Below are 25384 nucleotides of genomic sequence, written 5' to 3'. Positions count from 1 at the left end.
AAATGAGAAAATGCTGCTCTTCAGCTCAAATAGATGTTTATTTCATTCAGAGAATCTAAAGATGCCTCTAGAGGAGCTATGATGCCCAAATCATTAAAGCTTTGCCTCTTTACCATGATGTATTTTGGAAAATTTCAAGCCCCAGCACACGATGAGCAGAAGAAGGTGGTAAATCACAGGGTGCTTCTTATTCTGGCACGTGGTAGGAGGAAGGAGAGAGAAAACCCGCTTTAGGGGGGCGGGGGAAATACAGGATAGGCAGGACAGCCAGCCTCCCCTTGACGAGCAGGCAAGCAAGTTGGCTGCCTGCCCTTCCAGGATCTCCAAACGCAGCAAAGGCAAGAGGTGGTTACAGGCCACTAGGATTTTTTCCACCCCAAGACCACTGATGTTAAAGGGACGGTTCCCTGCCTCCAATAAAAACAAAACAAAACAAAAATCTAAGAACTTCTTGCTAACGCAGACCAGCAACATTTATTTTAAGTCGCCTGTTCCCTGTAAAGCCAGGGAATATATACTTAGCTCCTCTTCCACAGACTACGCTGAAAATGTCAGAAAACAGGACAAGCTAGCTTATAAATAATTGCAAAGCCCCTCCTGGAAAAGGTTGAGAGGGAGGTGGGATGAAAGCTCGGAGCCAGGAAAGCTGGGACTGCCAAGGAGCAGAACACAATAAGGGCAAGGACGGTGTGTGATATCCCAGCTCCATCTGTATGCAGAAATGAAAGGCATTGAGGAAAATATCAGTGCGGGTTATGGCAGGCATTCCCAGGTGTGGGGAAATCCTCAAGGGAAGAGCACCATCAACAGAAAATACAGCAGACCTTATAAGAGACAGCTGACGTGGCAGATCCTACAAAAGCTTGTCTGCGGTATCAGAACATCTTTTGTTCTCTAGCCCCATTCTTTCACCTGGCAGCTCACGGATGAAAAGACCTGAGAGATGTTCCTGTCACCAGAGACTTTTCCTCAAAAGGCTCCTAAAAGGAGGAGGACCAGGGTAATGCAGGCTCCGCTACGGGGGATGCGTGGCAGAGGAAACTTTACCCCTGTAATAATGACTTGCCTACGTTTCTGAAAATTCTCCCTAACCCTATCCCCTCACTACCTGCAGAGTGATAACAAAGCCAACATTGTCCGTCAAGTCTCAATCTGAAGTGACTCATTTATTCTCAGGAGCACCGGGTTCATTTTTGTCAGCCTGGCATCCTAAGAAACAAGGTTTACATGATCATATTGCCTGTCATACGCCTTAACTGTTTGTCCCTTCCTATTAACTTTTGAATCACCCCGGACTGGGGATAGAGGGCTCGGAGAAATTGAGTTTCTCTTACAGAAATTGAGTTTCTCTAAGATCAGTGAATGTGCCCCGGGTCGGTAGGGCAGAGCCCCCAGCTCGAGCCTCTCGGAGGAAAGGTGAAGCGCAGAGCCATGCGCGATGGGGATGGGGAAGGGGGTGAGACCCCCCAGGGAGCAGGGCCTGAGCTGCACCACCGGGGTGGAGAAACGCAACTTCACACGGAGCCCGGCAAAACTCGGGGCTGTTTTCTGCCAAATTGCCTGTAACTTCATGATGCATCATCAGGGACAAACGCCAACATTTCTCAAGTACTCGCTGAACCCAGCGCGTAGCCACGCACCAAGCAGCGTGCAACTGATCTCTCGTTAGAACTTCTCCCCTTTTGTCTGAGCGTGGCAAGCAAAAGAAAAGTCACTGCGAAGTCACTTTGTCTCCTAATGTCAGCACTTTCCAGGCCCACACAATTAATGCCGGGTTCCTTGAAACAAGCAGAAGGCGTGTGATGAATCAAACGCGAGCACTCTGCAGCAGCGCTCCCGTAAGGCTGCGAGGCTTGGCTCTCGAGTGAGCCTGTGACTTTGTGAAAAGCAGCTCTCCACCCCAAGCACGCTCTGCAGGGGCATTTTCCTATATTTACTGACCAAACTATTGATTTTCAAGGAAAAGAAAAGGAACAAAAAAATGTCCCTTTCCCCTGTAGCACCACATGATAAATTTCGTCCGCCCCTCTCCCAACAGCTTCTAGTGACAGTGCAGTGTTTGTCTGAATTTTTAACAGATGTTTCTAAGTACTCTTGACCACTTCTCTCTCTTGAGGATTTCGGCAGTGGGATAGCTCTAGATAGTAATACAAACAAAGCTGTAAGAGGCTCTCAGGGATAAATCTGTAGACACTGCATGTAGGATGGGTGTGGGTATGGGTCCAAGGCTTATGAAACTTTGCAAATATCCTCTGAAGACTAGCAAGCTGGACTGACGCTGCCTGCAGATGTTTTTGAGCTTACCAGCACCGCAGCGAAAAGCAGGACAGCTTGCAGATAGCTGCAGTGCTCCCGGAACAGCCTGGGAGTGGGGTTCAACCCAAAGGTTACAAAAGCAGGAATATAGCGGAGCAGAACAGAACGATGCAGAAGACGATGTGCGATGGTGTAAGTGCATTTCCACCCAAAATATCACAGGTATTCGCTGCGGCAGGGATCAGGCTGCGCTGAGGCAGGATCTCCCAGATGCCAGGTAACCCTGGGGAACGAGCACACTGAGTGCAACTGACAGGTGTGAAGGTACTCATGCAGTCAGAACATGAATTGTTTGGGAAAAAAAATAAATCTCTGCTTTCAGCTTAGAAGAGAACGGATATCTTGCGCTTACGCCTGGGAAGGAGGCAGTGACATCTGCCTGAGTGTGTACCCAGCCCGAGCCAGGAGCGGCTGCTCCCACCTTTACAGCCACTAGTTTACACACCACGATGTGAGCACGGCTGTTTAACACCCAAAGGAAATCCATTAAAGATACTGCCAGTGTCCCAGGGCAGCTGAAGCTGGCTTCTCAGGAGGCTGACCTACTGGCTGCAGAGCGCGAAGCAGCGCTGCGGCTGTGCCAGCCCTCAGGACGCGGCCACATCCTGCAGCCCGGGTTTGTGCTCCCCGAATGCCGGGCACGGAGCAGCAGGGATGCGCTGGGGGAGCCCGGCCGTGGGGCGCGTGGGGCTGTGCCCCGCGGGAAGGCGGCAGGGGCCGCGGGGACCCCCCGACGTGGGGCTGCACCTCCACATTGCTGGGGCAGGGAGAGGGATGGCTGCAGAGGGCACTGCTTTTTCCAGCCCCATTGCCCGTTGTGGTGGCTGTGTCATTCACAACAATACCACAACCCGCCTCCGCCCCTAGAAAAAAAAAACACATAAAAACCCCAAGCCCAGATACACTTCCCCATAAATAGCACAGCATCACTCCAAACACCCCACCGTCACCACAGAGCAAGGTATGCACGTTTGCTGTCCTCTTGTGCATTAGTGTATCTGTTAACCCTTTTGTAAGACCATTCGACTTGGTTTCAAAACTCCTCGTGCTGAAAACACTTGTTAAATATTGGCCCTGACTGCTACACGCAACGATAGCTTGGTAGTCACAACCCACAAGATATATTTAGCTTCACAAACTCATCATCAATGGATTTTGAAAGCTCTGTAGCGAACAGACTGGAAACCACATGCAATACAAACACATAATAGAACTTTTAATGTGCAAAGAGACTAAACAAAAAGATCCTTGACCTTCTTGCTTTCCCTTGCATACCATTATCCCCAGCGAGACAGCAAATGAAATGACGTTGAGAGCAACAGCTACCATGAAGCAACTTTGGAAGCCAATTTCTACAGTAGTTAAGCAGTTAATGGCGTTAATCAGAATGATAACTTATTAAATTCTACATTTATGCAAATAGCATTTTGGCATATCACAGGGAGACTTTAGTAGAGCTCGCCAGGAAGAGGTCCCAACATCTTTTAAATTGCCTGTTCTTTTTTTTTTTTTTTTTATAACATGTAGAATAATAGCAAAGGACTGTGTCCGTTACTGTTGGCACATCTGACAAACTGCACTTAAATAATAAGCTGTAGTCATAAATTAATCTCCAACATCCCAAATAGATTAATGAACAAATTGTTTAATTCTTAACCTTTACGAAGCAGGGATTAATCTCTACAGCTAAATCCAATCTCTGTCTTTATCTTTTTAACGAGAAGTTGACATTTCTTACTGAGCTTCCTAAAAGAAGCAACATTCACTGAACAAAGAAATAGCAGGTATCCCTAACTCTCTCCATGCTACAGTAGCTATGGGATATATAACACACAAATATAAAGCAACACAATAATTCATGACTATGGCATGAAACGACACTGTCTGCATATGACGAAATAGAAAAAATTTAATTTTACAGAGTTTATAGCAATCTTAGTTTTGTAAAACCAATGTGGAAAATTTGCTGTTCTCCAAAAGAAATTATCTGGCTCTGGGTTGCATTTAAATTCAGTGAGGATGGAAGAAGCAGGGGACTGGATGAACAGCAATGAACTGCACTTTTAACGGCTCTCTAGATGTAACGCCCTTCACCACCATCACCACCACCAAACAAACAAACAAAAAGCAAAAAAAAAAAGAAAAGCACTTCTGTACTTTGTTTTCTCCTTTGTTGATGTTGTTTCTGTAGAATTAAATTCTGCATAGAATTTTACCCATTTATTAATTGATTCTACATCTTTGGGGAAATGAGGGGGGAAAGTGTCTGCCCGTAGCACTTGCTGAAGGATGTTGTGCAAAATGAGTATTTCACCAACTGCAATTGTACCTGCATTTTGGAAATCAATACAACCGCTTATACACAAGCCCGAACTGTTGGTTTATTGATGTATATGTAAATGCTCGTGTAAGTGGTACATTTGCTTTGTTTGGACAAAGCCTGCAACAAAGAATGTTAAAATTTCTCTGGAAAAAATAATTGGCCTTTTTTCTCCCCTTTGGGTACAAATTTCTGTTTTTAAATGAATGTGCAGGTTTCCTGTTGCTGCATGAAGCCTTCATTCCAAAACACCATCATTGACTAATTCTATATTTAATTAAAACAGAATGTTTTACATCAGAAACAGTTATGTTTGTTTTTTTTTTTTCCAGTACATATCTTTACCTTAATGTGATTCCTGGCTATTAAGAGAAGAAGTTTCTTTTGTTGTTGTTTTCTCTTTTTTTTTAATTTAATGAAATAATCTGAAGTTTTACTGCAACTCTTTATGGAGTCAACTTATGCAAGCACCGGAGCCTTTCCAGAGAAAACAGGATTCTCCCCACCTCCCTCTGGCTTTTCTCCCTCCTGAATGCCATGGCCTTCACTCAACCAAAGGAAATGAAAGACAGACTGAGACAACAGCATCACGTGGGTGAAGGTCAGATTGATTTTCAGCTGTGTGGTGCTGTTTTATCACCCTCAGGACAAAAGTTAAGCCCTTCATTTTTTTTCATGTCTACTTTAACAGAGTAACTTATTTTTCCCCCCAAATTTTGGTTGGGCTCCATACCACCAGAACTATCAAGGATAGCCTAATTTAAAACATTTGTGGATATCTTCTTCCTCGGAGAAAAATCCCGAGCAGCCCACACACCAGAGCGTTTCGATCCTCGAGTCTCCTCTCTCCCCTGCGCACGTATAGTGGCTCCTTTCAGCTGCTGAGGTTTCTGCGGTGACACTCGCTGACAGCAGAAGACGACTCGCATGCAGCTGCCGGCTGTTCAGCAATGCTCCTGGTCACCGGGAGAGGAGCATTTGCTATCTCAAAAGGGGCAAGTTCACAAATCATTTTTTCTCCCCGTCCTCCTCCCCCTCGCTGCATGGCCGAGCTCCCCGAAGCCGAGCCGCCCGCCTGTCACTCGCTGAGCCATGCACGTCGCGCTTCTCCCAGCTCGGTGCGACTCCCCAGCGTGCTGCGACCACTGCCTCTCCCCAGCTCTTGCAGTAAAAGCTGATGCTCCCCCAAGGCAATGATGTTGTCTTCTGAGCAGCCAGTTTTAGCTGGTCAGATCTTCCAAACTGAACTGGTTAATGTACGATGCATTTGGTACATCAGAAATACGTATCGTGGCAGAGAAGGAGCCTCTTCCCTCCTGATGCTTGCATGTCTGGAGGATAAACGGGCAGCCAGGAAACTCAATATTCTCTCATTTAATCTCTGAGAGAAGAAACTCCTACTCACTTTCATTCATTGTTGAGTTTTGTTTGTTTAAAATTTTGGTTTAAAAGTGTTTTTTTTTGTGTGTGTGAGGAGAGCAACAACATTGCGAGCATCCTAACGACGACAATTCATCCTCCATGCAGCAAGGGACACCATCTGCAGCTACACGGGCACCGTTACAGTATCTAGTGGGATACAATTCCTGCCTGAAAGAGCTCTTGTAAAACAAAACACGGCAAGCGTCAGTGACAGGGCTGTAAGGTGAGATCAAGCAGCTCTCCAGGTTGGGGCTGGATGCAGTCTGAATGCAAATTGGAAAATTCACCGGGTTTTGTAAACAAAGATTTGACTATGGCATACAGCTTTACCTCTTTGAACCTCAATGGGAGTACCTCCAAAATGGCCCCCAGCTCAGATGGGTGCTCGCAGCACCTGGGGGAGCTCTGCAGGTGCTGGTCCCCATGGGGCAGCGTGAGGACAGCCCTGTGAGCGCTCGGAGCCCAGGGAAGGGACAGCCCCGGGCCCAGCAGGCAAGGCAACAAGAGCAGCACAGAGAGAAGGGAAATCAGCAACGCGGTGAGGTGTAGCGGAAGCATATGAGCTGCGCGGGGTCTGAAAACTCAGACGTGGAAGTGACTGGGTTACACCCGGGGCCAGGAAAGGGCAAATGCCAGCAAAGCATCAGGGAGGACGGTGCCGTAAGCCTGATATGAAATGGTCAAAGTCCAGCTAGGAGCACTGCAAGGACACCAAGGAAACAGCCTAAGAGGAGGGACCACGGGGAGACCAGCGCAGGCAGCAGGGACAGGGGAGAGCAGTCACCCCGAGGAGAACCAGAAGTGCTCACAAAAGCAAAATCCCCCATGGTGAGGAGACAGACTGCAATCTGACCTGCAACTGCCCTAAAGGCGTGCTGGTTTTTTGGATGGCGTTGGCTTGGTTGGTTGCTACGGCTTATTGATGTGGGTTGAACACATTGAAATCTGGTTAGATGACTCTTGGAGTCCAGTAAGTCACCCACATGCACTTTTGCTCAGAGAAAATGAATGCAGGTGTTTATATTTGTGTTTCTGTAGACTGCAAGGCCATAAATGGAATTTATTCTACTTCTGTCCATCTCTCCAAATTTTCTAATGAATAATTAGTAGATGTAGATTTCTAAAAAGACCATTTAATATAAGTTATATCAAATCTCATTTATTTTAGGAGATATCATTAAGTACAAAGTCTGCACAAGTGAACTGAGTTCACTGTAGAGGAAATGACTGGGAATTACGTTCAAAAATCTATTCAAATGTTTAATGTAACAGATTCCCTGGAGAAGAGAAAAGTGATGGGCCTCTTCAGCCTTTCCTTATGTCCTCCTCTGCAAGGCTAACAGTAATTGAGTAGCAACATAAGGAGGAGCCAAAAAGTCTTTCACCATTATGCTGAGAAAGATTTCCAAGGAAGCCTAAAGAACAGACGGACCACATGCCAAAAACCTGGTGCCTGCAAGAGGTGGAGGAAGCTCACCCGCTGCGATATAGGTGTCTCCAGCAACAAAACCCACCTGGATTAAAGACCTTGGCTCTAGCACTGATGTCATGCATGTTATTGGACAAATCAGTGACGCCAAAGTTACAGTCATTTTCATCCAAAATAAGCCAGGCTGCTAAGGGAGAAAGGCTCGAAATCTCCTCCAAACCCCTACCTCTTGTCCCCCTCATGTTGACGCAAGGCTTCTGCATTTTCAGAGGATGCCCAATGGGGGAGCTGCACAGACTAAAATTTAATCCTTTTAATTAGCAGCAACATCAGTTCCCAGAGAAAACACAAATCTTGTATCAGCAAGAGGTAGGGGATGGAAGGAGAGAATACTCCTCCCAGTAACAGGCAAAACTTTAGCTGAAATAGAATGACTTATTAATTCCCTGAAGATAAAAATAAGGTTGGTACTTCTTGTGTCAGAAAGGAGTCGCTAGACCAAATGTTTAAAGATTCTGAAGTGCTCAAATACCATAGGAGGTATTTAGCATAAACAGACCAGGTGCTTTGAAAACTCTAAATCATTTTTTTTTTCATTAGCTAAGGCAATGAAAATTGGTTGTATTAAACATGAAGTTTGATTAACATTATATATATTTTATATACATTATTTAATTAAAAATTCTATTGATTATTTTTTCAACAATTCTGAATTTAATGAGATTATGAAATCTACTTTTAAAAGTCACCTTATTATTAAAAACAAACAAACAAACACTACAATTACTTAAATGAAACAGCATTCAAGAGGCATGTGCTTGTTGCCAAAGTTTTGGAGAAAGTCAGAAGCTGCTTAGACCTCTGGTGGAGGTCTTCTGATGTGCAAACCCAGCTTGGAAAGCAACAGCCTCTCCAGCAGGTGCAGGGAAAATATTTCCCTTATTCAGTTTATCTGACTAGTTCGGTCCAACAACGAGTTCGTTCAGAACAGAGAAACTATCTGGCAGACAATCATTAATTTGCTTCTTGCCAGCCCACGCTACAGAAAGACGCGAGAGCCCTACGGAAGATGCAGGCACCTGGGTGAGCATGTCCACGGGAGGCCACGTACCTTGGCGGATCCATCCTGCTCGCAAGGCACCGCTGCGGTGCGTGGCCACGGGCTGCCGGCCGGCACGGGGGACGTGGTGCAGCCCTCCCTCGGGTTGGCGCTGGAGGCAGGCTGAGCCCTGGGCTCCCTGACCCAGAGGCCTCACGGGGTTGCTCCAGCGAGCGCTCCCAAAGCCAGCCAGCTGAAGAGGACCAACCCATGCTGGCACGTTTCCCTAAAGCCAGCCGGCACCGGGGGGTGGAGGCTGCTTACTGGCTTCCCCAAGCCCGGAGCACAGTTAATAACATGCCAGCTGTATCTGCAGACAAGCCAAGTTTAATGAGGCTACAACAAAAGCATTCAAATATGCACTACAGAACTTCTGCAGGGATTTTTTCTAGAGCTTGTTTAGGAAAAAAAAAAGATAGAAATACTTGACAGTGTTTGTATGCACACTCCCTTTATTTTTCATTCTTTTTTTTTAATTATATTCTCTAAATTCAAATAAATCAGCATTAGAAAGACTTGTTTTTATCCCGCTACTTCCAACAGCAAAATTATGTTCTGTGATGAGTGCCTGAAATGCACTGCTGGTTGCTTTTTCCTAACAAACATTTAAGCCTTAATCACTTTCCCTCTGAAAGGCCAGGCACCACCTTTCTGCCTGCCTGGCCTCCACCCCAGCACCAGTGCAATGCATCCCCTCGCACTTGGAAACTGAGACAAACAGGCAAACATGACCACGTCCCGAGCGCAGGCGATGAAGGAGGTGCCTTACACATTCACTGCCCTGCCAGCGATGCTTCACCATGTGCCTCGGGCTCTAGCTCTGGGTCAAGGTGCAGAAGGTACCAGTAAGAGGACTGCAAACATGGACCTGGGGTCTCCTCGCAGGCTCCTCAGATCTTCCCAAGCCCCAAGCTCGACATTCGGGCTGGTGACTTCCCCGGTGATGGAGCTCCGTCACACACGGAGTTACAAACACCAGCCCCCGAGGGACTGAGGGAACTACTGAGGCTCCAGGCTGCTCTCCTGAGAGGCTGCAGCATCCCTCTCTCCCAGGGACTGGGATAGTCATTCAGGTTGCTTAAAAAACAAAGAGGAGAACCCTCTCCCATTTTTCTCTACAGCCACCAAGAGCAGGGAGCTGCTGGCAGCAGCAGGACCCTCCTCTGTGGGCATGGCCACCCCTGCAAGCTCAGCAGGGTCCAGCCCTGAAAGGCACCTTCCTGTTGCCACCTCTCCCTCCTCTTCCGACCTGTTTATTATTTACTTGCATTGCTGTAACGCCGAGAAACAGACCTGCCCCACACAGACCCAGTGACTGCCCGAGCTGCGACATGGCCGCAGACTGCCCCTCGGCAGCAGAGGCTCGGCTGGGGAGCAGCAGCAGGGCAGCAGGCGCAGGGCCGCAGCAGGACAGGGCTGGTGGCCCCGCGTTTCCAGGGGTACCCGCACTCACTTTGCAGGCTCATTTTTGAGCTAGATAAAAGTAGATGATAAAAAAAAAAAAAAAAGCTCAATTAAAGTGGCAAGGATGAAACAGTCCCTTGCTGATACGACCACGCTAACGTGTCATCCTCAGTTCCTCACTGGGCCATATGTTTAAAAATGACAGGGAAAATGTTCTTCCTATGTGAAAAACATATGCTGCTTGCGGAAAGACATCATCTTAGCTGAGAAATATTTGTACAGCCTCAAAACACGCGGCTGTGCCCTCCGCGATGACTGCCGGCTACGTGGAGGCTGCAAAGGGGTAGACGCAGCCCGTGCCTCCCTCCCAGCAGAGCTCTGGTTTCGCTCAACCCAGGCTCCCACAGCCGCGCTGGCACCGCTCCTATCTGCATGCGCAGAGCCTGGTGCTGCCGCCCGTGCCACCGTCCCCAGGGGCCCGGGCACAAAGGTGGCCGTGGTGATTGCGGGGGGCGGCGCCGGCGCCCTGGCAGGCTCTTATCTGCCAGCACACCAACTGGGCCTCGCGGCGGGGCCTGCTGCCGGCTGCCACCGCGCTCGACACGCAAGAGCCTCTGCGAGGCCACAGAGCAAATCCCGGGCTTGGTGTTTATGGCCAGCGAGCTTTGTTTCAAATTCACGCCCCCCCCCCCACCAGCCACTGCAAGCCCTCAGAGGCACGGCATGCTTGTAAAACCCAGAACCAGACGCAGACCAAGCACCGAGTGCCAGACTGCACTGGCAGAGGCAGAGCAGGGCCTCGCCACCCTCACCCAGCAGGGCTGCCGCTGGGGAATCGGCCACCTCACGCAGCTCCCACGAACACCCGCACTGCATTCAGCGCTCATGAAACCACTGCTGCATGCAGCCCTGCGACGAAGCTACCTCATCCTCCAAGGTCACCACGTGCCCTGTGCGCCATTACGCTCCACACTGCGCTCCTGCGTGGCTTTGGCTCCAGGTTCAGCTACGGGAACGTGCTTCACCTTCTGCACGATAAACACACACAACGCCGTGCACCTGCACAGAGAGCCAAGTTGTGCCCCAATGGGCACAAACACCGACCAGCGGGACAAATGTGAGCCCCGCGAGGTGAGGCCTGGGATGAAACAAGAAAAGGAGCCTGCGGTCACAGCCCCTTGGGGGACCGACAGCAAAAAGCCTGCCGCAGTGCCCGCTGCCAGAGCCAGGCAGTGAGAACTGAGGGCGCCAGGGAACATCCGTGCTTTTACAGTTTGTGATATTACAGAGCGTTTCTGGTGCCAATTCTGAAAACACTGCCATGACCTCTGGAAAGAAGGAAACTTGCATTTCAGCATGACAATGTAGAAAAGAACAAAAAAGGAAATGTTATTTTTTTATTATTTTTTTTAGATTGAAACACTAGTCATGTTAAGAGAGAGGAGCAGAATTCTGGCAAGGACAGGAGCACTCAGACCAAGCCACAACACAGTAATTAGGGCCAATAGGTCATTAGAGCCACAGCTGTATAAACTAGGTGTATAATTAAGTTTCCACACTGCTTTTTCACAACTGTATTTCAGTATCTTTTGTGGAGGATGATCAGTTAATTCATTATTTTAAAAAAGCAACAACATCAGCAGCAAAGCAACTGAAAATCTCCAACTTGCCAATCGGGTGCAACAAGATTATAGTTCGGGGAAGGGTTAATTTGGGAAATACATGCAAGAAATCCATCTTTGTCAGTGCAAAGTACAAAGTACTACCTGACAAAAACATCACTGAGACGCGGCCACTTGTTGGCAAGCTGCCGTGTATGGTTTCTGGGTGAGCATCCTGCATATACAGTTGCATGGCAATTATAATTCAGCAGGTGAAATACAAGAAAATGCAAAATTATACACTAGCACGAAACAGTTACAATACCTTGTTTCTAATGCAAGCCTAGTGTACAAGTTACAGGGCATTTAACAGGAGCAACTGCAAGACTTTAATTATAAACTAGTTCCTACCGTACAGTAGTTTAGAAAAATCAGCCGCTTCCCAGCTGGCAATATCCATATATAGCTCTGCTGCTGTTTGAAACAGACAACCTGTAAAGTTATCAACAACAGAAGAGGACCTCATGAAATGCTCAGAGACCCCAACGTAACCTACTTCTGTCCAGTTCATTGACGCGCTAACTCACTTTACAACACCCTACATTTGCTTGTGAAACCGAAGGAAAAAGTTTATGGGAGGCTACACTGGCCCAGCAGGGGGAAAGGGCTGGCATGGGCGGAGGAATCAAAACCAACATGATAAAAACGGGAGCTAAAACCAGACTGGCACATGTGGACCAACATGCACATACAAAAAGGCAAGTCTCAGGGCTTTTTAGCCGCTTTTCATCAGGCAACAAACAACCCAGCACCAGGCACCAGGCAGTGACGTACTGCAGAATAGCTGCTTGATGCATGCAGCCCCCGGTGCTGGCTAGAGGACACCCGCACTTGTAAATGCACATGTGATCCTCTCCTCTTGTCAGTACTGCTGTGGCACTGTGTCGTAGCACCTGCACTAACGGCAGCGTGCAAAAAACATACAAAAAGGACTGCATGAGATGGCCACACCTGAGTCTTCTCGAGTTAAGGGGACACAGGACATGAGTGACTTTTTGAATTCATTTTAAAAGCTCAATACATGTAGCACATGCACTAGGTGTCTCTATGTATTCTCAGGGCATTTTTAAAGATGCTCTCTGGCTGTTTAAGGAGTGCTCGTGTGAGGCCGAGCTGGGAAGCCATGAGCTGGGGAGGAAACGCACTGCTCATTCAGCATGCGCTGCCCCGTTGGGGCCCTTTTCACATCCCCGTCGGCACTGGAAGCCCCCAGCCTGCTGTCATAGACATCCACCACGAGCAAAAGGTACGAGAGGCACCTAATTCTGTCAGGAGAGCACCTCCACCGGGCCGGCATCCAAAGGGATGCCGTGCACTTACGCTACAAGAGATGTCTAGATTTCAGCCGTGTTTTGTCCTCAAAGAAACAAGTCTGAAATACATGAAAAAGCGAGGGGGGAAATGGCTGTTTGTTACTTCCTTACATGTCAAAGAAGCTGCGTTCAAACTGTATTATAACTTCAGCCCGCTGTAATGAATTTCTAAGGGATTCCAGTGAAATAGATGGTTTATCCTATTCTTTGGAGTGAGCTCTTATAATCCTGCAACACACCAGAGCTACAATACCTTCCTAACTTCAGCCTCCCAAAGGAAGTCATTAGTTACATTGTATTATCAGCCTGGTGATATTATCACTACAAATATTACCTGCATTGATCTGGAGCCATGTAGACACGATTGAACACCCTGCTTCAGATTAAGACATGAAACTCTAGCTTGCCCAAAGGTCAGGCACTGTGTTACAGCCTCAGAGGTGTCGGGCAGGCATTAGAGACAAAAGGAGAGCAGGGCAACTCAGGACACAGCTCATATGGTGGGGTAACGTCGTTAAATACACCACATTTCCTGGCGCTCTCTTAGATTCTCACCCTGATGGGGGCAAGTCTTTCCAGGTGAGCTGAACAAACACGTGTAATTTGCATTCTTAGAACAAAAATTCGTATGGCTATTGAACAATTGGTGGGTCTAAACTTGAAAACTTTTTTTTCCTCGTGGCAAGACATGTAAATATCAAACGATATTCCAGATTGCCTTCATGGAAACATTCTCATTCCAGAATAGATGAGTGCAACCCTCCCCTCGGCATTAAATCAGTTCAGGACACTAGACTAAAACAAATAGAAAACAGGCACTCTTATTCTGGAACAAGGATTTCCTCACATGGAGATAATCAGCACCTATTCCGTGTATATGCAGATGATTATACGGTGCCTTTTTATGACAAAATGTCTTTGTAAATCATCAGCACATGTCAAGACAGTAAAAGATGATGAAGTTATGCTACCTGCAATCAAAAATTAGCAAGGGGAATACTCACAAATTATTTTGATAGGTCCCAAAAATAGAATTTATTTTTCTTACTCTCACTAACAGAACACTACGCTGAGGGTAAATAAAAACTGAGGTTTGAAAACATCGACTGTACAGACAGGGATCTCTAGGTTGCTGTGTTTTAATGGACGTTTGCCTCATGAAAAAAACAGGCCTCTCTTTCACAGCACCACTGACCAGCCGCAGTGCCCTACCCTCCCGCCTGGCACTGCAGGGACCTGTCCCCATCCCCTGGGCTGCGCACCTCACCTTCCAGCCTGGAAAACAAGGATTTTTCTATTCAACAGCATTTTCCTGCTTACTACCCTGCATTAAAATATGAATTTTGTTCGCAGAAATCTCAGGGCAATCCAGTGGTTGTCAGGTGGCCAAAAAACGACCCTGCGAGCAGTAACCTTTTTGGTTTTTGTACTTTCAAGTTGGCATCCCAGGCAGTGTTTAACCACGAGCGCAGAGCAAGAAGCCCTGGCGATGCAGGAGAGCCGCATCCAGCTGAGGATGCTCGGGGTGGGCGGCAGAGCCAGCCGCAGCCCCGTCTGCACGCTCGCCCTGGGCAATTCCTCTGGCCTTTCTCGGCTGGGCACAGCTTTAATTATGCCCAAAAAGAAGAACATAATGTGGACTCATTACCAAACAAATTAAGTGGCCAGGGAGGAACACGCACTCATGGGAACGAAGATGGGATAATGCTGCACCAGAAGAGAAGCTAACCCCCCTGCCAGCTGAAATGGGAACTGGCTAAAAATGTCTTAGATGAGTGCGGAGGAAAAAGTGCTGGCAGTGTATTCGACTCTGGGAAGGGCGAGAACTCCTGATTTAAATATATATGAACATATTCTGTGCTCGCCCTCCTAAGATTTTATTTAATCTTTGGCAAAATCTGCAAGGCTTTTTGCTGCCCCCATAAAGCGGATAACATGCTGTGCAGGGTGCCTGCTGCTACCACCGGCCATGCACGAGGAGCCGTGCGATGGCAAGATACGCTGCGATTGCACACACCATCGCTCTGTGTTTGTTCTTACTTCACAAGGAAAATCGAAATCAGGGTAGGCTCATGCCATCCTCACCTCCATAAAATTCAAAAGGAAACGCAACAGTTACCTAGGGAGAACGGTGTATTTTTAGGGTGGGATTACAAAGCTCACACTATGAATTTTTATCTCAGAAATTGTCATGTTCTTTGGTGGGGTTCAGAGGCCTTTCTTCGGGGGAGTTTTGCACACTTCAGTCATTTAACTTTTTTAATCTTCCTACGTTTGGGAAGAGAGGGAAAAATACCCTGTCTGAAACTTTTAACGTTAAAAAACCCCACAACATTTTTGTCTAACATAATTACTGACAGATTCCAATTGGAAAGCTGTTGCTTTTATTTTAATTTTATTAAAGTAGTGAACAAAGGCTACCCAAGGCACCACAATAAAATTACATTAACTGTAAAATTACATTATTAATTCTTTAATCTCACTTGAGGCCTCAAGCTGTTGCTATGTCCAATTACCCAGCTAACCACCTGTCAGAACTGCAAAGCGAGTTTAACATTACCTCCAGGACAGTGGTGTGCCCTGTGTTCAGTCAGGTCTGCCAGCGAATCGAAGTCCTGCTGACAGTTATCGCAGGTGTAAATTGACTCATCCTCCATGTCTTCATCTTCCTCATTTCTCTCTTCCTGGCTCGTCACGCTGTTCCTCTCTTCCAGGGCCCGGCTGTCCTTCGCGTCGCTCTCCAGCTCTCCTCCCAGGCCACCTGCCAACAGCAAGGATGCACGCGAAGGTTTAGAGGTCTGCCTGACGAACGACGCCGCGCTTATTGAGATACATTTAATTATAGCCGGTCTCGCGTTATTCCTGACACCTTTCATTATATTAATGTGGTTTTTATATCATGCGGCGCAACAATTCTCAACTGTATTCTCTGCTGCTTGGTGTGAATCCTGCAAACACTCCCTCAATCTCCTTCAGCGGGCAGAAATCTCTGACTCTCTGTCATAAGAAGTCGTTAGTGTTTCATCACTTAACCAGGCTCTCAAAGCTTTAAAAATTGGCAAGATTAATTGCAGCCTGTACAGAACAGGCACGTACTGAATTTTAATTCTCCGTGCTCTCCTCTCCCCGCCGCCACCAAGCCCCAGCGTGAGTGCCCACCACAGCGAAACGCTCCAGCTGAAGACCCCGAGGCCCACGCACACCTCAGGACACGAGGGGTGCCACCGAACCCCGCGGGCACCTCGCTGGGCGGCACACCCCACTTCAGACTTCTGTGACCAAACAATCCACAAGTTTCCAGGTGCAGGGTGTAAAAGGAGGCCAAGCCCTCCGGCAGGCCAGTTTCAGTTTCCCCTCCACCTCCTACAGCCCCGTTGCGCCCTCAGCACCCGTTGGACGTGCCGGCTGCCCTGGCCACGCTGGGTGACCAGCTGAGGGGACGCCTGTCTTACCACCAGCCGTGCCGGCCTTGTGCCCTTCTGCCCGCCTCCGCGAGCGATCCCACCACCCGAGCGTGCCATGTTATTAGACACAGACGTTTTACAAGTCCTCCAGAAGAGCAAGTGGGGTCAGCAGGCCCCCACCACAGCAGCCCCCCGCGCTGAGCCCAGCCCCAGAGCGGCGCAGGGCCCCGGGGAGCGGTGCCCGAGCCCACGGCACAGGGGGTGCCGCCTGGCTGCCTGCCGGCACAGGGGTTTTGCGCCGGTAACGGAGAGATGAATGGTTTCTAAAACTACATCAGCGCCAGAAAGATTAAGGGCAACCAGTGCTGAGAACATGAAACAAAGCTGAGAAATAAAATTTATTAAAGCTGAAAACTGGTTACCGCAAGTGCTGCAGTTCAGATACGCGGTGCTAGCAGGGCTCTGCTGCCACGCTCCATCCCGAGCACACATTTTATACCATCGTCTGCACTGCGCATGATAACGTAAATCAACTGGTGTAAAACGCTCTGCGGCTTTCCGTGGAGCACTCGTATCATGACGTACCCATTGAATTGCAATGGAAATATTAAAAATCAATGCCTGCTCGTTGTCTGTCACAGCATCGCTCTTAGCAATTAACCGACGTGCACATTTTCAGGTTCTTCTCCTGTTAAATTATACATACCTTTCTACTACAACATTGCTATTAAGAGCAAGGTGTAATGTTCATATTAACAAAGCAGATATGCCACTCTTAGAGCAGTAATGAATTTAAGGATTTCGTTATAAAAGTATCACTCACCACGCTCTCCGTGTCCTAAGTCTTGATCTGTACAGGGTTCATTCAATAAAACACTGTTCTCTGAACCTCATGCTTTAGAGCCTCTTCCTTTAATAAAAGCGTATTCTACTTAAGGACAGTTCTGTTCTCTTTACACCCCTACCCTGCTAAATAATGTTACATTTAAAGCTTTGCTAGCTTTGCTTTACTTAACACCTAATTCAATGTACACACTGCACTGATCACTTCCATTTTGTTGTATTTACTTGGCACACCGTTTTACAATCTCATCCCAGACTCAAATCACAAACATTATAGCTCAGTCAATTTTGTTAAAGCCTGTATGTCCTGCAGATTTGATAAACGTTCATAAATCAGAACATCAGCTCTCCAGCTCTATAAGACAGAAACCTATAAAATAGTGCAAGCCTATAAATCTGATCTGAGAACTGCCACCTGAATCCATGCCGCCTGCTGATGGAAGCCTCCGAAAAGCACTTCTGAACCAATGTAGCTACAACCTGAGGAACAAAGATTTTAGGCAACCTCAAGGAGGTTTAAGGCACCTTCACTAATATTTTCAGTAGAAATGCTGTCTTTTGACAGTTAACCTAAAGGCCAGCTGATCTGGTGAGCACACTGTGACAAATTCATCCTTGGTTTTTCTCCAAAACTTCATGACTACACTAGGGATAAAGCTGTTCAACCGAGTCCAACAATAACAAATAATTTAACACACTGCTTTAGGAAAAATAAATTGTACAATGTGAGATAAGAAAATAAGATTCCCGACTGCAGAGCAAAATTCCAGAAACATTTTTTAATTCCCCACTGAATGGGAAATCTGATCCTCTAGGCAACTTTTCAAAAGTGTCATTACGTGACACCGTTGTATGTCAAGTAACACAATAGTGAAATCTTGCACATAAATTATTTAGCAAACGCAACATTGCTTTAAAATGAGATGTTTTCTGTTTTCAGTCCATTGAAGGAATCGTGCGTGTTTGCCACACCTCAGGGTTGCTGTCCTTGGAATAACACCGTCTTCAGATTCCTCTGCCGAGCTGCACGCTTGGTGCTCGCCTTGGAGAAACCCCACGCTGCTGAGGAAAACCCGGGGTGTTTCTTGGGTTTTTGGCCCATGTCCCCACCAAGGCAGCAGTGGCATGGGTGGCCCTGGGGCCCCTGGGAGCAAGCAGCATCGAGTGCCAGGGCAGTGACGGGGACGGGTGGTCCTCAGGCAGGGAGAGCTTCAGCCCCAGCTGCTCTGCAGTGAGCTCAGCGTCCCTGACCAGGCCGGACACCCGGGACCGCTCCTTAGGAATGAATTCCTGAGGAGTTTTGCTGCAGTAAGGCACGAATTTAACCTGCAGTGTTCCTGCAGGCAAGAACTGTATGAGCATCCCACCATGGTGCGGCTAGGTTCAGGGTGGAGAGCACACTGCCCTCGTGATGGTGAGTGCCTGGCCAGGGTGGGTGCCAGGGGCACCGGCACACCCCCAAAAGGTCTTCTGTCACCACGGGAGGCCAACACACTGCTACTGGCACCATGCCTTTGGGCAAGCGGTCACTGGTTAGTCCTAAGTGGCAAAAAGGCCCTGCTTTCACAGAAACATTATTAGTAATTTTAAAATGGACCTGCCGTCTCCAACGATTGCTCCAACAATTTCCTGAGTAAGAGATAAGACAGCTTGACAGATCAGCCTTGAAAGTACACCTCACCACTTGCATTTGGGGTCTTCTTGCTTTTATTTTCTTCTCTTTTCTTTTATTCCTGTAACGCAGTAAAGGGCCTGTAGGGCTTCACAGGAGACGAATGCTTTTACCCTATGACCTAAACAGTCTGGCCAACAGTCAAGAATATGTTACTCTAATTGCCACTAAAGTTAATGTTAACAACTCTTGGTTTTTGGTAAAAGCCAACTTCTTTTCTAAAAAGTTACAATTTCATCAAGACGCGTCAAGAAATGGGAGTGTTCCTGCCTGACCTGGTGGTCCAAGGAATGTGGCAAACTTGGCAAAGGTGGAGAAGAGAACTCCCGCGGGCTCGGCTGGAAGGTTAGTGTCAGTAGAAATGCCTTCCGAGCTGTGCTGTTACAGCAACAGCACGCTTTGAAAGCCAAGGTTTTGCAAACAGACTGCATGTCCCATGCTCACGCCAGGCCCCAAAGTCAAGAGCGAATTCCCATTTCTTCACGGCCAGGCCTCGCTGTTTGGGGCCGAGCACGGCGGAGTGTGGCCGCGGGGAGCAGCGGCTCTGGAGGGAGCACGGGGCAGCCGCAGGCACACTGCAGGCGACGCGCTGGCCGCTGGGACGCGGAAACGTGCAGCGCCGTGCAACGCGTGGGCCTGGGAAATGAGAGTCAGAGCAAACCTCTGGGCTTATTTTTTCAGCTGCGGAATCCAATATAGACAGTTTAAACTTTCTGTTATCTTAGCACAATATAGGGCAAGCGAGCCTTTCTGTGCTTGTGCCGGTAATTTCTTTTTAAACCCAGAGACTTTTGAAAGCTGGGACTTTTTTAAATCTAGGATTGTTCTTTGAAGCGCACTATCTAGCACGAGGTCACGTCTGGGCTCCAACACCTCTGGTTGCAGGTCTTCCTTCACAAGTTGCTCCCTACAGCAGGCACGCACAGGCTTGGTGCACGGCAGAGCTGTGGCCGTGCCCATGGTGCTCCCTGCCACATGATGCCAGCTGGCACCCGGCTGTGCGCACGTGCATGTGCCGAACCAGAAGGGACCAGGTGATGAGAGGAATGAGACATCTCCTCATTCTGCCACCTTGGTCCAAAGACAAAACCACCAAAGGCCTCGCAAAGGGCTTTGGTAGTTCCTAACCCTTTCCTAGAGACTCAGGACAGGAGATGAACCAAATCATCCTTGAGGAAACAGAAGCAAACTGCTGGAGGGACGGCGGAGCAACAGCACGGCAGCTCCCAGGGCTGGGCGCAGCCGGGCATGCCGTCCTGCTTGGGAAGGCAAGGGGAAAGGAAACTCCTCGTGTAACTGGGAAGTGAGAACAAAAGAAACAAATAACCTAAAGGAAAAGCCTAATCTAAACGTTCATTAGCAAGCATTTCACTTGGCGCCTAGTGCCAAATCGGTGGGGGGGTGTCCCTACTTTCATGTGGTTTGTTGGCATTTTAGTGTTGTCTCTTGGACTGTAACGGAGCAGAGTCCAAACTTCTCTGTAATTTGTGGTCAAAGAAGAATGAACAGAAGCAAAAAAAAAAAAAAAAATTAATGCTTCAATAACAAAAATGCAAACAAACCTCAGCTGAAGCTCATTCCCATAGGATGAAGGCTTGGCTTTGTGGGGCACGCCAGGTCTGCGGCTCTTCAGCATTTCCGAAACCACCTATTTTACACAGATACGTCTCGAACCCAGGGCTGCCTGCGTGCTACCTCTCAATAGGCCACATGAGATGCTGCAACCACTGCACCATACCTGTACCAGCAGCCAAAACCCTGTTCCAGCATCCCAGGGCCGGGTACCAGAGGCTCTCTCTGCACGCCAAGTGCTCGCTGCACGCATTGCAGGCGAGCAGGTTCGGTGCTCTGCCACGCGGTGCAGCACAGCGCCAAACCCCACGGGGGAAAACAGAGGTACGTGGCTGAAAAACAAAGAGCTGGGAAGGACGACGCACAAAGTGCCGCGGGATGGCTGCGGGACAGGCAGCAAAGCACATGCAGGCTGGAGGGCTCGTGCGAGGGGCTGCCTGCCCCCCGCAAGAGGGAGAGCGATCGCACCACCAAAACCCCGTGTGATCCAGCACGTAGTTAATGGCGTTGGCCTCCTAAGACTTACAACTTAATAAAATTGATCTCGCCGCAGTACTGTAATGAAGAACAGTAGGATAAGGCTACCCTTGAACCATGAAAATTGTATATTGTTACCTCCTCGTGCCCTCCTAGGGCTCTGGCCATTGCAGCCTCTCCAAGCTGTCATTTGTCTGGCACTGACAGCAGACGGCACCGGCAGCAGGGCTGGGGGCCGCCAGCCTTTGTGGAAAGGCAAGGGAAGAATAAGGGCACTGGTGACGACCCACAGGATCAAAATACAGGTTATGCTAAAATCTATCAACTAAAATATACAGAAGTCAGAGACCTAGGAACACGTTACCACGTTTCACAACAGAATTGTGTATGTATTGAAGTATGCATTAAAACCTTAACTTTTAAGTAGGTGCGTAGCATCCCAGCATCTTTCTTCAGCTTAGCAAAGTCCCGCTGTTTCAGTAGGGTGCTGCACCTCCCGGTACATCCGTCTGGAAAGCAGGTGGACCCCAAGCATCTGCTGTTACCTCCGTGCTGGGACAAAGCCTGGTGCTGCCAGCACCCCGTTTCCTCCAGCGAAACCAGGACCCCCTGCTGCTCTGCACCCACACGGCTCCGAGCTCCCCACCAGCAGGTTTGTAGTGGGCAATCTGAGCTCACGTCCAGCTGCACCAAACAGTGCAACCATCAACGTCCAGGCTCTGACCCGATGCCCACCAGCTCTGCCCAGCAGATGACTTTTAAGTCACGTTAGCTCCCGTACAGAAACTCACCCTCCAAGCCCGGTTTTCTTGTATTTCAAGGCTTTCATAGTATCCTTTAGACAACATGCTAGAGAAACCTTTTATTAAATGCTGCTAATTTTTTTATTGATCAAACTGTGAGTCATTTCATTTTCCATTACAGCAGAAATCTCCTATAGGAGCATTCAGATTAAGTTTCTTTATTCTGTCTCTAGTAGCATGTCACTTTTAATCAGTTTTTATTTTCATTATTGCTTAAAAATTAGAAAGCAGTTTCTCTGTTCTTTATTGCTTTTTTAAGTTTAGTTACTGAAGGGTTATTAAACTTGGAATATATACAGACATGCATAACATGCTAAATAAATTCCTCACTGTCTCTAACCAACTTTAACATTAGCTTTTTTTATAATTTTTAGGTTTATTTTCACTGAAAGACTGCTTGTAATTATTACTCATGTTCTCCCCAAACACTTATGTTACTAAAGTGTGAAATGTCTTCTAACACAAAGACAGTTCTCTGGGAAGTAATTACAAAAATGCATTCAGGGGCAATAATTTTATATTAACTGTCAGCAGCATACATCTTCTGAAAAGGCACTTGTTATGAAGGAATTATTTGTGTGGAATGTGAAGGCACCGAAGGTGAAGGAAAACTACAGAAACACATTAAACTGAAACTCCAGTTCCCTCATCAAGGGTCAGTTTATGCTTAAATCATTACCTTGCAGGCAACCCCACACCTTCCTAGGAGCCCATTACAAAGACAATCACAATTTATGCACAAATTGGACACAGTCTCCAGTTTTCAGTGTGGAACAATTCACATCCCCTTTTCAAGGAAATTTCTGAGCAGCTAATCAAAAAGATGCATCTGAAAATTATGGGCTTCTATTAACCTTTCACTGATGACACTAAAAATACTTGCTAATGATTTATGGATAGCAATGAAAGTAGCAGTCTCAAAACTGACCAGCACATTAAAAAGATATCTGTGTCTGTAACAGATGCAAGAAAAGATTTAATGAATATTTTATAGTAACTTTTAGCCTGTGGGCTAATCCTCAGGAAGGCAAAGTAATTCAGTGAAATTAGAGAAAAAAAAAAAAAAGTGAAAACCAGCAATAATGATTAAGCATCACATAATTTTAAAAGTGTTAAAAAATATTCAAATAAGGAACTAAATACATAAAAACAACCAAACAATAAAATTTTCTCTTAATCGTACCTGCAGGTAATGTTTCAGCCCTTCCAGTGCTTTTACTAAAATGATTTAGATGTCACTATGCTACACGACGAATGCATTTATACACCGAAAAGCGGACAACCAGCTAAGTTATTATTATTTATTTGCATGCAAGTAGCAGTGGGATTGTACTTTATAGTGTTAACAGCACATAGTGTTTATCAGCTCTTCAGTGTTTGGCAACTGGTTTAACATTATAAATGTGGGATGTAAATACTTCCCTGCCACAAAAAGCATTGTAAGTGAATTTTAAAGAATGCAACGAGAGGAAGAGAGCCGAACAGCCCGTGCTGTGCCAAATGTTTAATTACTGAAATAGCATCCGACTCTGGGACGCTACCGGATTATTGATCCCAGTCCCTGCACACAGCTGTGCACAGGCACTCTGCGAACTTCAGGGTGGGGAATTTCTTCCAAGCGCCTTGTGGAGCGTTATTAAAGCAAAAACTCGGGGTCCTGGGAAGGGGCATCTCCCTTCCCACCATGCCTTGGTACTGCTCCATCTGCTCAGAGATTCCCCGTCCCAAAATGCCACGCAGAGCAGGCAGCAGCACCACCGCCTTCTCACAACATCAAGGCCTTGCGCTTCGTTCGATGTCAAACAGCAGTCTGCTTTGCATGCCGCAGAGGTCTACAAAGCAAATACTGTGTTTGCACATAGCTCTCCAAACTTCTTGCCTCCTGTCTGCAGAAAACTCTCACCCTACTAAAGACACGCAGTTGTCGTGCCATGGATGGTCTACATCTGAAAGCAGGACATTGTCCACTCCCAGAGTCTTCAGATGCATCTGAACAAGAGTAACTTCCATCCCCAGCTCAGATAATGAGGTTCAAATCAAAACTGATCTAAAAATAATTTATATGCATGAGGAAATTAGTGTGCAGCAAGTATTAACTTCAAAGGAAAGTGCACTTCTTCATGAAAATGTGCTTAACTCTTTGGCATGCAACCATTAGGTAGTACCATCGTAATACAGCTAAACCCGAGCAAGTTTTCAGCACAAAAACAGCACTTAAATTTTGTTTACCTAAATGCATGTTTTAGTAGCGAAATCAACTTTAATATTGTTCAAGTGTCTACTGAAAACAAGTGTCCTGTTTCCAGCAGCTCCGTGGCATCCTGCTCCCACTTAACACAGGACATCGCCATCGCCTTGTAACTCACAGCCACGCAGCCATGACAAAGCCTTTTGTAACTTGAAGGTGAAGCCACGTATCTGTAAATCTTAAACATATAGCTCCCTGAACAGACAGAATATTTGGAAGGCTTAATAAAATTCACATGTGGCTTGTTATTGCAGATGCATATCATATCAAATGAAAAAAAAAAAAAAAAAGTATTGGCTGGTTCTGCTCAGAATACCAGCTGCTGGAACTGCTGACCCAAACAAACCTGTTGATTTTTAAGGAGAGAAAAATTACAGAAGGTAATTACTGTAGTGACAAACGTGACTGTGTACATCAGCATCTGAATCCCCTAGCTTAATTCTAAACTTAGGTTCCTTTATTTTTCCCCAGGACGGACCAGACCCGTGAGCTGTCCCTCCTGCACACATGACCCAGCCACCGGCGACCCACTCCTCGGGGCACAGCACCCTTGGGGGGTGCAAGCACCGGTGTTGGGTGGCAGCAGGGGAGCCCAGCCAGGGCCCCCACAAAGCATTCCCAGTGCCAAAGCGCACTTTTCCCTTTTCCCATGCTTAAGATACAGATTTGTGTAAAAAAAAATCCTGAAGGGGAATGCCTTTCATAACCTATAGGAACCTACATAAACTCGCGTAATCATTTAGGTTGGAAAAGACGCCTACGATCATCTGGTCCAAGCTTTAACCTAGCACTGCCAAGAGCATCTGTATTCACAGCTTCATTTTTTCATCTTTATTTCTGTAAAAAAACTAACAAACAAACAAACATTATGACAGAATGACAGAGTTGCAGCACTCGGCCTGCTGCCGACAACCCAGGGATGTAATCCATGCAAAGGGAAAAGAAAAGGTGGAGCTACAGAGAGAAAAACATATTGGTGCAAAAAGGAAAACACACTTTGGTGAGTTACCCTGCCTGGAAGTCCTCAAAAGTCCAGGAATAAAGACCTGGCAGGTTTCTGTGGTCAGGAGTCAGCTTCCTCTGGAAGGCTCCTGCTTGCACGCGGGATACAGGGGCTGGGCCGGGGCCATCACCCAGCTGTGGTCTGATCAGATCCCAGACCACGTCATGGAGAAAAGTGCTTGCTACCTTTCCACAAATCTGTTTTGCAGCCCGAGTCATTTAGGAGCCAAACACCCACTGACCGGCAACGGACTCCAGCAAAAAAAAAAGCCATGAAATTGAAAATCAATGCGAGGTGTCCTGAACAGCTCCAGGACAGTAGGACTGCAAGCTTGCGGAAACATTTTGGAAATGTTACCCAGAGCCTCGTTACACCTGTGCATCTGCACGGCCGCGTCG

At 47.3% G+C, this 25384-nt stretch overlaps 1 protein-coding gene across 6 annotated transcripts in view; it reads right to left on the bottom strand.

The window, feature by feature from the left end:
• The window catches only part of ZNF423 (zinc finger protein 423), a 214844-nt gene that overhangs the window by 142343 nt on the left and 47117 nt on the right, over positions 1-25384 (bottom strand). For 3 of the 6 annotated variants that reach the window (XM_067004639.1, XM_067004640.1, XM_067004642.1), the window contains 2 exons: positions 15525-15725; positions 12003-12083 (listed from right to left, as the gene is read on the bottom strand). In XM_067004639.1, the coding sequence (XP_066860740.1) occupies positions 12003-12083; positions 15525-15725 (282 nt within the window). Of the gene's footprint in view, positions 1-12002; positions 12084-15524; positions 15726-16060; positions 16197-25384 lie in introns of those variants that run through there. The other 3 variants (XM_013186877.3, XM_013186876.3, XM_067004641.1) reach the window with 3 other exon arrangements.

Source organism: Anser cygnoides, chromosome 12, assembly GCF_040182565.1.
Source record: "Anser cygnoides isolate HZ-2024a breed goose chromosome 12, Taihu_goose_T2T_genome, whole genome shotgun sequence".
NCBI lineage: Eukaryota > Metazoa > Chordata > Aves > Anseriformes > Anatidae > Anser > Anser cygnoides.
Note: the sequence above shows the minus strand (reverse complement) of the source record. Positions and strands in the feature narration are given on the sequence as shown.